At 40.2% G+C, this 12,224-nt stretch overlaps 1 protein-coding gene across 3 annotated transcripts in view; it reads right to left on the reverse strand.

The window, feature by feature from the left end:
- CRPPA (CDP-L-ribitol pyrophosphorylase A) overlaps nucleotides 1–12,224 on the reverse strand; it is a 298,335-nt gene that overhangs the window by 203,112 nt on the left and 82,999 nt on the right. For all 3 annotated transcript variants that reach the window (XM_084791215.1, XM_084791217.1, XM_084791216.1), the window contains 2 exons: nucleotides 8,407–8,511; nucleotides 442–487 (listed from right to left, as the gene is read on the reverse strand). In XM_084791215.1, the coding sequence (XP_084647341.1) occupies nucleotides 442–487; nucleotides 8,407–8,511 (151 nt within the window). The remainder of the gene's footprint in view (nucleotides 1–441; nucleotides 488–8,406; nucleotides 8,512–12,224) is intronic.

Genomic DNA, 12,224 nt, shown 5'->3' on the forward strand with positions numbered 1-12,224 from the left:
TTGCTTTTTGTTTTGTTTTACCAAACAACTAGTCCAATGTTTCTAAGTTATGTAAACTGTAATATGGAGGGTGCTCCCCAATGCTCTGAAAGGACAGAGCAGAGGAGCAGCAACAGTCTTCTAAAACAGTAAAAAAGAAAGACCTTCACAATTTTCCTGGAATATCAGTTTCTATAGTTGCCCTTCCAATAGTATTGATGCTCCATACATAATAGGCTAAAATCTTCCTTTTATAAAAATTAAAATCAATGTGGCATAATATTATTTCACAAGCAGAAGACAAAAGAAAATGCAATTATTTTCAAAACATGAATCAGAGACCTCTGTAGCCTCCAGGCATCTGTCCTTCTAAAATGTCAGGGATTTAACTGTCCTGAGAAATCCTTAGCTGGCTCACATTTCCTGAAACACAGGAGCTGACAGTCACAAGGTCAAACATACCCTTAATCATGGATTCAGCTGCATACAGATCTTGTTTGTAGGTCACCTAAAGGACAGATAAACCTCATTAGACTCAACAGAGCAGGCAGGAATGTGAAAGCAATAAAACAATGCCCTCAAGGAAATTTTTCCTTCTGGAGAAAAACACAACACAGGCAACTTCCAAACGAAACAGGCACTAGACGTTCACATTAAATCAAGTTCAATTTCAACAAATTATGAAGATCCGAGTCTTATATCTTTGAATAAATTGTGATAGCACATTGCAGTAGTTACTGAAATATGATCACTATAATTGGGGTTTTATAATCAAAGAAAATGTACAAGCATTCAAAAATAAATATTCACATCTCTGTTTTGTAAGGTTTTATACAGGAAAAGAAGGAGGTGAGGAAAAGGGGGGGGGGGAGGAGAGGAGGGCTGGAGGGCTGAGGGAGGAAAAGAATCTCCATATAACAAAAGTCAACCAGCTCCATTCTAGACTGAAATTCTCAAAGACAGATGTACGTTTAAAGGGATTTCTTCCGAATTGGGAAGGTGTTTATGAAACCAGTTAGTTGTGCCTTGTGAGGTTTTCCTTAGAACACAGTTCCCACAAAGAAAGAACCTATAGGGTGCCACAGTGAGCCTAAGAACAAGGGTGATCTTTCCTTAATAGCAGCTTGCTCATGAGTGTACCCTGCTTGTTGTAAAGTAACCTGCCCTGGTTCGTAGATCTGGTCCACGGCAGATCCTGCCCAGAGGCCGTCCAGCGAGCTCAGAGGCAGAACACCTGCAAGGTCATCTCCTGTGTCATGGAACACAGAGTAAACAATAACACAATAAGGTCTCATATCCTTACCCATCCTTCAAACACGTAGATGATTAACAGTCCCAGCCTTGTTTTGACAAATGTTCACCTAACTAGTCCCTTTCCAGACTGTCAAGTTGCGTTTTTGTCCTGCAAACCATCTCACCCCTGAATTGGTTCAGATGGCTTGTTTGGCTCAGGTACACGGGGACACTTATGAATTAGACGCCTCTGCTGGCCACTTACCCTAGCAGGTAAGTTTCAAGATGCTGGACCCTTCAGAGCTGCAATAACAGCAAACTCAGAAAGACAGATGAAGTCTCCTGGACCAGGAACTAATCTATTAAAACCATGCTGTCTCTAAAGAAAGTACAGCCCACTGGTATCCTTGACTCGGTACTGCAGTTACTATCCACCGTATAGTTCTGGGTTCTAGGAAACAAGAACAAGCACAGTGGATGAATCTCTCAAAGGTAATGTATCAATAAGTGTTTGTAAAAAGTGTGTTAGATGCTGCTCAGAGTCCTAAGGGCAAAACAATGCCAGGAGTCAGTGAGCCTTTCACCTTCAAGGATGTCACCTTGGTCAAGGGCTTCCTGTGAAATGGAACAGACCTAGTTTTAACTCTTTCTTAAGCTAAGGTTAACTAGGTACCTGAATTCTAAACTAGCTAATATTTGCAATTTAAATAAGAAAATAATTCATATAGTAACTATACATTGTATAGCTTAAACTCCAGAGAGAAATCAATAATATACGTAGCTAACTTCATCTTTTATTTTTCTCATGCTTTCAGGGATAAACAAGTGACAGAGACAGATAGAGAGCCAGACGTTCTCCTGGGCTTTAGGACCTTCAGCTTGTACCACATATGCCTGAGTCTCCTAGTATTTCTTTTTCCTCCATTATTCAACCTCTCCTCAACAACTGTTTCCTATAGCTAGTTGTTCAACCAACAGCGGTTTCCCTTAACCAGCTGTTCACCGCCTGCTCGATTCTCCCTGCCGTGAATCCACCTCTCTTCTCTCCTTTTTGCCGTCCCCAGAGCTGGTCTTGGGAAGCAGCAAAGTTCAAATTAATATTAATACTGGATTTTTAAACTTCTATGTTTATTCTCAAATACTAAAATATCTTTCAGAATTCTTAAAACCTAAAGCACTGAAACTACTTAAGTATAAAATACAGGGGTTTTTTTTTTTCACTTTATGGTAATATCCACAAACTAGATTTCAAACACCTCTTAAGCTTATTCTTCCTGTCTCTATATTATAGGTTATAGATGCCAATACAAAGATTAATTTTTTACTATGATTAACATCTCCTATATGTTTAATAACAGCCCTAACGCCAGGTTATAGTGTCACTCATGTATAATCCCAGCATTTAGAGGCTGAAGCAGGAGAAGGATGAAGTATGCCAAAGTAGTCTACACAGTGATTTGAGGTTTGCCAGAGCTTTGAGCTACTAGCTAGGGGGTAAAATCTGTTTTTTTCCTAAATAAAGCACCTAATGTACTTCAAAGAGAATATTACTGGAAAATTTCATAATTGTGAAATGATGTGTTATTCACTTCTCTAACTTCTTAAAAATGAGTTGCCCTTTCCTGATTTTTCAATGACGTGGTGACTCACAACCATCCATAATGTGATCTGGTGCCCTCTTCTGCATAGTAAACAAATAATAATAAATAAATAAATAAATAAGCATCCTAACAATCAGTTTTGAAGTTGATTTTCAGCACTTCCTCAGCTTTTTGGTTAAGATCAAGTGTCGAAATTGATTTTCTTGTCAGCATGAACTGTACTTTTCCTTTGACCTTGCACAATACACAACTGTTGAAAACACTTATTTTTAAAACTCTTGTAGTAATGGGCTAACATGTTGATGCTTTTCTTACTGACTGGTTTCCCAGCCATACTGACTGGAGGCTCTGGAGCCCTGTGGAGATCAGGAAGGGCCTGCAGACTATACTGGGAGGTTCTGGCGAGGCTGTAATGGCCATCCACCCTCTACAGCTCAGTCTTGTCTCCTTCCCAGAGTTCTGTGTCTGTGCAGTGGTTCCTCTGTGTCATGTGTTTAGCTGAGAAACAGTCAAGAGAGGAGAAACCTGATGTTCACACTAAATGACTCTCTCAGTCATAGGCCAGGCTTCCCTCAGCTGCCAACAAGCACTTCTTATGGGAACTCTACACTTAGATTTGCTCACTTTATGTGTTATAGCCAAAAAAAAAGACCTTTCAGGACTGAACCAAGCCAAGGTGGGTCCCACTCTCCTGCGTAAAAGTACACTACCCTTGATGCTCCCACACACCAACCACATAGGATCACGAAAATATCACTCCAATACTTGGCAAAAAAAAAAAATTAAAGCTCTTAATTCTCATTATTAAAAGATACAGAATATATTTTAGACACAGGGTTCAGGTCCAAAGGGAACTCCAAGTCTTGGCTTAAATCTAGCTGGACTATAGAAGGGCTGTGGCTCCACACATGCACCACTCCTCAGTTTTCTAGCTGCCAGAAAGAGCCACTTCCCTGTTGCCATGTACCTACAGTGCATACCAAAGCCACAAGATGCCAGGCCCCTTCCTCTACTCTGCAGCCAAGGGTTTTTCTTTGCAAGCCAGGAGGTTTTTCCCTGCTCCCACTCTCCTCTCTATGCCCAGAGAGATACCTCAGGCCATTGTTAGTCTGCACTTCTCTCTGCCCAGAGAGGTAGCCATGGCTGCTTTGGACTTCCTCACAGGCCTCCGGCTATTCTCCCTTGTATCTATACTAAACGCCTCCCAAGCCTGGATGGATGAGTCTGGCTTCCCTGCACCATTCCTTGCAGTTGGTATTTTTGAGCTATGTTTCCATTTCTTCTCTTGCAAATACTGAGATAATAGTCTTTTTCCTAGGTTCGGAAAACTACATGAAAACCTCAACAATAGAAATCATGCTGCTGCACTTGCTGAGGGCGAAGCAGAAATGCTTCCAGGTCTTTGTTCTTAAACCAAGATGGCAGAACAATGATTCTGCAAAGGCTTGTGCCTATCCAGAGGAGTCTTCCAGCCATGCTGTGATGACACGAACACTTGCAGCCTCCTTCTCAGGATGCATTTGAAGACAATGAAGGCATTGTTAAATTTCTCCAATAAATGGTTATAAATCTCATGCCTTGGAGACATTTTTGACATTTAGGAAAGAGAAGTCTGGTTAAGCAAGACTGTGTGGAGTACCAAGAGACCTGCTAGTGTCTAAAAGTATACTTGGGGAAAACATGAGACAAATACTCACTTAGGTTCTTTTTAAATGGGATCAAATCTCATCCAAATAAATGCTCACCAAAGCTACCCACAGGCACACTGGGAACTGAGTGTGGACCCTGTTCTCAGGAGCCAGAGCAGCACTTCTCTATGCTTGGATATTTTGGGGGGAGGAGGAATTTACCTGGTCATGAGGGGAGTGTCCTTTACCATGTATGGTAAGGGTTTGTTTGGTTTTTTTTTTTTAGAAAGTAACTTAATTATGCATTCCTCAGACATCAAAGGACCTTGCACAGGTAGGCTGGCATTAACCCTGAATGTCTGATTTTTACACTTACCTGTGTCAAAATATATATGTCAATTTTAAAATAATAACCTCCTCATCATAGGATTTCAGATGGCCTTTAAAACAGTCCTACAGGTGGTCATTGGGAATCTCATAAGCCTCCACATCACAAGGGCATGAGCTCCCTGACCTCCCAGAAGGAGGTTATTATTTTAAAGTTTATATATATATATATATATATATATATATATATATATATATATATATATGTAAAACATCATATATTAATGGCATTATATATCATCTTAACGTAACCTTAGAACACTAATTACAAAGTACAGATTGCACTAGCCAAAAAGTGTCTCTCCACTGTTCTCCTGTAAGTAGCAATTAGGAGTTTCTCTATGTATATAAGATATTACCCAAAAATTAAAGGACTAAAGACAAATCATTCAATGTCAACCAGAGTATGGGCTCTAAACAGAGACTAAGCAGCTGAGAAAACTACAAAAAGAGAAGACAGGACAGGATGTTGGAGGATACCCACTCTAAAAAGACAGGACAGGATGTACAAAGATAACCAGTGTAAGGAGACAGGACAGGATGTGGGGAACATCCCCAATCTATGAAGAAAAATAGGATGTAGCAAGAATGCCCAGTCTGAGAAGACAGGACAGGATGTGGGGAGAATACCCAGGCTGAGAAGATAAACAGGATGTAGGAACGATACCCAGTCTGAGAAGGCAGGACAGGATGTTGGAGGATACCCCACTTGAGGCAAGAGCAAAATTACATTTTGACTAATTTCCCCCTAACACAGAAGAAATGTGGTACCAAAAATACTCAACAGGGCCCAGTCTATTTGTTACAAGCTTTTTTAATGTCAGTACCTTCTGATGCACATTGTTAGTCAAACCGATTTTACATCTGGTAGGCTCCAGCTTCTGTGTCGTTGGGAAAATGATGCTATCATCCTGCTATCCACTAGGCCTGGAAGGCTGTGGCAGCCATGCACCATGTGTTTGTTTGGATGCTGCAACCAAACACTACAAATAGGACAGCTTAAGAAAGTAAGAACCCATCCTCTCATTTCTGGGGCTACAAGTACAAGAATGGGGATTCCGTTTCCCTCTGAGAATTCTGGGAAACTCTCTTCCAGGCCTCTTCCTTGCTTCTAGTGAATAGTAGCAATATTTCAGTATCCTTTGTACTGTATTTCATTGATCCAGCCCTGCACCATCATCATGTGGTATTCCCTCATAACCATATCTCTTCTTCTGGAATGTAAGGATATCAGGCATGTTGGATTTAGGGCCTGTCCAGTTTGACCAAATCACAACTTGATTGCATCTGCACTCTCTTTCCATCTATCTCAGGCACAGATGCCAGCACTTAGAACATCAACACACATTTGCAGGAGAGAAGTCGCCCACAAAACATGCCAACTGATTCATCAGTAGAGCTAGTAAAAGCAGGAGAGAAAGTCCAACATGGCACAGAACACATCTAAGGGGAGGCTAATGCTATTGTTACAAACAATAATGAAATATAGGTGTATCTCTCTCTCTCTCTCTCTCTCTCTCTCTCTCTCTCTCTCTCTCTCTCTCTCTCACACACACACACACACACACACACACACATGAATTAGTAAATTTGAAGATGAGCTGAAAAAATAAAAAGCAAAGTGTTTCTTATCTTTTATCCACAGACCTAAGTGTTTTATAATCTTGCTGAAAACTGAGACAGGTGAAAAATATCCACAGCTTCAAAGAGTCAAAAGGGAAGCCAGGATGTGCTGCCTTGAAGTCCCATTGTTTTCCTCTGTGGGCCTCAGACTCAGTTTGGATAGTGAAATGAATTATACAAAAGTAGAGATCAAGATCCTTAACAAAACCCATTACTAATAATTGACAAAATCTTTACAGTTACTCAAAGCGTTTAGATTAGGGTTCATATGGATTACTGAAGAATGGGAAATTTAGTGGAAAAGTTATCAGTGCCATAGATAGATAAACACTGACAACAGCATGGCTAAGTCTTAGAGAACAGTCCAAGGCTGCAGAATCAGAGGTAGACAGTATGGTGGGGTTCACATGGTAGAAGTTGAGTCTCTTCTTATACCTTTCTGGGACTGAGGGTGGTTTCACAGTACAAACCTGCAGCCAGACATTCTGAATCATAGGGCAAGGGGCATTGATGGAAGTGTGGAGCAGAATGTGTGTCCATCAATACCCCTTTAATACAGACTCACTTCCCAGGTGGGAGATCCTGGCATCATAAAGTGTCAGCTAGGGCCTCACAGGCATCACATCATCTCAGTGCATTATCTGCTAGGTACATCTGTGAGAGGGGAAGGTTAATCAGGTATGCATTGTGGCCTGAACAGGAGACAGATTTCATATAAAATTATTATAGTTACTCCTGTGGCCCTAAAATCTGTATCATATAACAGGAACAGCCACACAATAGCCTACTAGTAATATCTTAGTGGCTTGTGAGATGTAAAGACAACAAACACAGTTAAACTCTGATGATGAAGAGCAAGAACATTTTACCTAACTGACTGCAAAGACAAGATGTCAAACATTCATAGAAAGTCGTAGAAGTGTTTACAAAGTGCACATTGAGGGAAGCACATATGAGGCATGGATAGATAAAGATAAATAAGTGTTACTCTGTTGGGCTGATAAGATTTAGATGTCCTTAAATGAGCAACAATACCACATGCATTTTATATAAGAGGCAACAATCCAAGCATGTCACTCTTTCTGAAATTTTAACAGCCAATCTTTTGTGTCTTAGGCAATCTGAGTAGGCAGCAAGGTCCATCTCATTTCTGTAAAAAATGCCCATTCACTATATAGACTAATTCTAGGCAAGGTAACAAATGTCTTTAATCTCATAACTCAAGAGACAGAGGCAGCCAAAACTCTGTGACCCTGCTCTACATAATGAAGTCTAGGACAGCCAGAGATACATAGTTACCTGGAGTGATTCAGAACTCTCTGAATTTCATAGTATTTCATAGATTTCAAGCACTAGAAACTTTTTGAAGCAGCTATGCCTATTTTAAGTTTCAGAGGCTTGGCGTGTAGCACTACTTCAGGTCTCTTTGCACTCCACACACTTCTCCCTGATGAAGGAAAGGTGGGCACGTGGTTGAGCATCTGCCTGGGCAAAAAGCCACAGAGAGATGGTGCCACAGCCTTAGCCCCAGGAACCTCTGTCTCCCCCACCCCAGAGAAAGGCATGAGCCATTAAAAGACTTGGGCCTTGCCAGAGGACCGAGGGGTGGGTCCAGCTACACCATGGGTCTGTGCTATAGTAGTAATGTTTTCAACTTGGTTTAAGTGGCTAGAATCCCAGGACTGAGGAAAACGTTGCTGGAGTAGGCAACGGAATTGTAGCTTCAACCCAACTGAGAAAACATTAAAAAAGAAAGCAAGGAAAAAGAAGACGCTAACAAGCATAGAGGCTGAAAGGCAATGTGTCTAACTAAATAAGAAACAGAAGCATTCCCACACACTGATCTCATAAGCCCCAGTGAGACTCTCTGGCTTTCAGAGTTGTCTCACAGCTGTAAGTACAGCACACACACATGCATCAGTGGGACCTCCCACATGATGATAAATCTCTCTTACCTTCCAGAGGTTGGGAGGTCCCTCTATAAGTTTTGCTCTCCTGTGACAGTATTTCAGGGCCAACTGCAGGCACTCTGTTCCAAATTCCAAGTCATAGTCACTACACTGGTGACAAAAGAAAAAAAGAAACAGACATAGAAGAATTAACAAACTGTAATAAGACTGGTGAAAAATAAAGGCAAACAAACGAGAGCCTTTTGTTTTTACAAACAAATAAAATATAAAAGGATGCATTCTGAGAATTCGCAAACTGATTAATTACCTACTGATTGTGTTATGGAATAATCATTCCCGTACTCTGAAAATGAAATAAAACAGCACACTAATAGGAAAGTTATAATTATTCCTAGAGATGTAGGCTCCCTTGAGTGTCTCGGGTGCCTGATAATAACAATATTTCTTTCTGTTGCTTATACTTGAAAGTAGAGTTGACGAATTAACCACATCTGAGTTCTTCATTTAACAAACATCTTTTGTAAGATGCAAATCCCCTTTTCTATTTATAGCAAGACATTAAAACATCATGAATTTTGGTAGACCTCTGCTTTTAATATCTTTACAGTTTATCTGGTAGTATGTGAGATGTCTATCCAGGGAAGAGCTATCCCATGATGAAATTCCAATAATAACAACCTTGACTTTTCCCCGACTCATCACACTGCAAGAAAATGAGCACTCCCTAACCAGCCTTGCAGGTGCTCACAAAATGCACGATAAGAAACACCTATAGGATGAGTCCCTTCCTGCCTTCAGTATGATGTGAAGCACACCGGATGCTATGCTTCTGGCTATGCCATAGCTAAGTCTGTGAAAATCAGAAAAGTATAATGTAAATATGTATGAAATTTATTCAGGAAACAGAGGCTGGGCTTGCCTAAAGACAAGTCTGGACTTATCATTATAAGATTAATATTATAATAGTAATGAGGCTTGGAGAATTCTTTTTCTGTTTTAGTTATTGTTGTGGTTGATGATAATGATGGTGATGATGATGATGATGATGATGATGATGTTTTGAGGCAGGGTCTCTCAGTGTACCTCTAGCTCACCTGGAACTCATTCTGCAAATTAGCTGGCCTCAACCTCATATTGATCAGCCTGCCTCTGCCTCTCAGCACTTGAGACCCTGCCTCAAAACATCATCATCATGGGACTAAAGGTATGTACTTCCACTGCCCTTCTTAGAGACATTTTATAATACAACTCTTCAAAAGAAAAGTTCAGAATTCTGCTATCAATAAAAAAGTTGAATTTATGTTTTCCATTAATGAACAACTTCTTTTTATTAAAACATTAAAATTAAAAGATATGATACATATATTTGAGCAAAGCAAAAACAAATGGAGCAACAAAAGGAAGCTCTTTTCTTAAATCGGCCAGAGCTCTGACAAACTTTGAAGAAGCTTCAAATCATTTTCAGTAATGCTTTGGATGACATCTAATTACTAAAGTCTAAGAACTCCCCTCTCCCCATGCCACCACACTTATGGCCTCCTGGAATTTTGATAATGGCTATCTTAGGACATGTGAACTGTTTTGTCTTCATATTAACAACTAATTTCTGTTATAAACCTGCAAACTTCACTTTTATCTATAGCTCCTTTGGAATGTTTACTTCTTGAACCTCAAATTAACTATCCCTCTTACTTCCCCCACACTAAACACTCCTGTTCACCTCACTGGGGCTTTAAGCCCTATGAAAACTACATTTGCTGTTTATTAGAAAAATCCCATTTTTTAGACTGTCCTCATCTGCCAGCAGACCATGGTTAAACACCTGAAAAGATATATTCCTAGAGGCCCAGCTTCCTTGTTCTGTATATATAGAGTATGCTGTATCCAAAGAGTATATGTTCTTTATGAACCCAGTCCACAAATTAACCATGTCACAATCAGATTTTTTAGGTGGTAGCCTATACATTTGTCACATGTATGCTAACATACTATTGGGAACCAAAAATCTGCCAGGAATAGTGGTAAACACCTTTAATCTCAGCACTCATGATGCAGAGGCAGGCAGAGCTCTGTGAGTTTGAGGACAACCCAGTCTACACAGGGAGTATTGGCCAGCCAGGGGTACATTGTGAGACTGCTTAGAAAACAAAACACAAACTCTGCAATACTTAATGGGAAAACAGTTCACCCATCCCCTTATATCTGACTCTGTCTCCCATGTTCCCATGCAGGCAGTCATCACTGGCTAGTATTTATTTCTATGTGTAACAGCCAACCTTTGCCCAATAACAAACGTGCAGAAAATCTGTGATCAGTTACAATAAGCGCATTCATCACACAGTTGTAGCATGGCAGAGGTATCATCCTTTTAGCTGTAGGGTTACAGGGCTCTGATTCATCTGTTTACTCTGGTGGCTTAGACTAGAGGAACAGGAAACCAGCACAAAAGGATAGACCCAAGAGTGCTGGCATATTGTCAGCCTTCACCTGTTACATCTAGCAAAAACCTCTTTGCCCAATGCAAATCAGGCAGACAAACACAAAATTGAGAATGAGACACTTTGCCCAGAAGGGTTCATGGTAATGGTACAAAAATAAGGCATTGTTTCCAGAGGATGAGGACTCTGGCTTGGCGATTTATCTAGCACGCAGCACACAATGCTTCTAATTAATATACCTGTGATGTGGCCATTTCACTTTTCTGTTTTATTTACTATCTTTTGAACAACAACAACAACGAAAACTTTATTTCTTTTTCCCTCCATAACACATGTCCATACTTTCTACATCCCATCATTTCAGTACGTAGCTTTGATCTTACTAACATTATCCATTATGCAAACTTTTCTCATAAAGAACATACTGCTAAAATCACTTTCTTAAATAAATTTGTTTTCCTTGTAATTGAAGCTTAACTTTTGTTTTATGTGGCCAGCTTTCTAATAGCTCACTAAACACTGCACACTTGGTTACCTACATCTATTCTCAAGACATGCTAAGACTCAGGAAAAGTCACCCTTGGAATCTTCCAGTCATTTCAACAGGGACCACTGTGCTTTCTGCCAATTCCAAAGGTGTTATTCTCAGTACACTACATGCCATCTCAGGGGCACTTGTGATCTCTCTATCATTCACCACAACCCTGTGTATGCTGTGCGATCTTTTTTCTTAACTGACTCATTTTCCCAAAACAAATTCTCTAAGAATTTCCTATGGAGATATTATATGGAGATGGTTATGAAGATATCTGAGATTAGTATGTTCAGGACTTTCCTCTTAAACTGGAGAGACTGCCCAAACCATTCCAAAGACAGAAGGAAAAGCTGCTAAGATGCTGGTGCTGGCTTCCTCAGTCAGCAAGCGTTAGTATGCTTAGGTTCTGCCTGTCACTGTTTGGAAAGCACCTTCGCCCTCCACTGCAGCCTGTGTTCTCCTCATCACAGTCCTCCCAGAGTGGGCTTCTTTATAAATTCACTCTATAAAAATGTACCTTTCCCTTTCCTCGGCTCTTAAACTTACAGAGTTCATTGCTTGCTGTCATTTTCTGGCAAATTTGTCCTTTTTTAATCTATTGTGTCCCTGTTACTAATTCACCTGCTTTCCAGCTAATCTTTTGCTATCGGCACTTGTCCTATTCTTGATCTTAAGGATTTATAGCAGGTTTCACTTTTTCTATTCCCTTGAATGATGCCTAAGTAGTGAGCAAAATGAGAGAAGTGTCCAGTCTGCTATCAGCACCTATAAACAGAAAATGTATGCATATTATTTGCATACATATTCCAAACTGTCTTCTACAAAGATGGCATCTATTCAAATCCCTATAAATGGTATGCAACTGTAGCAGGTTTTTTAACATAAAGTAA

This window comes from Acomys minous (assembly GCF_964271855.1).
Source record: "Acomys minous genome assembly, chromosome: 8".
In the NCBI taxonomy this organism is placed as follows: Eukaryota; Metazoa; Chordata; class Mammalia; order Rodentia; family Muridae; genus Acomys; species Acomys minous.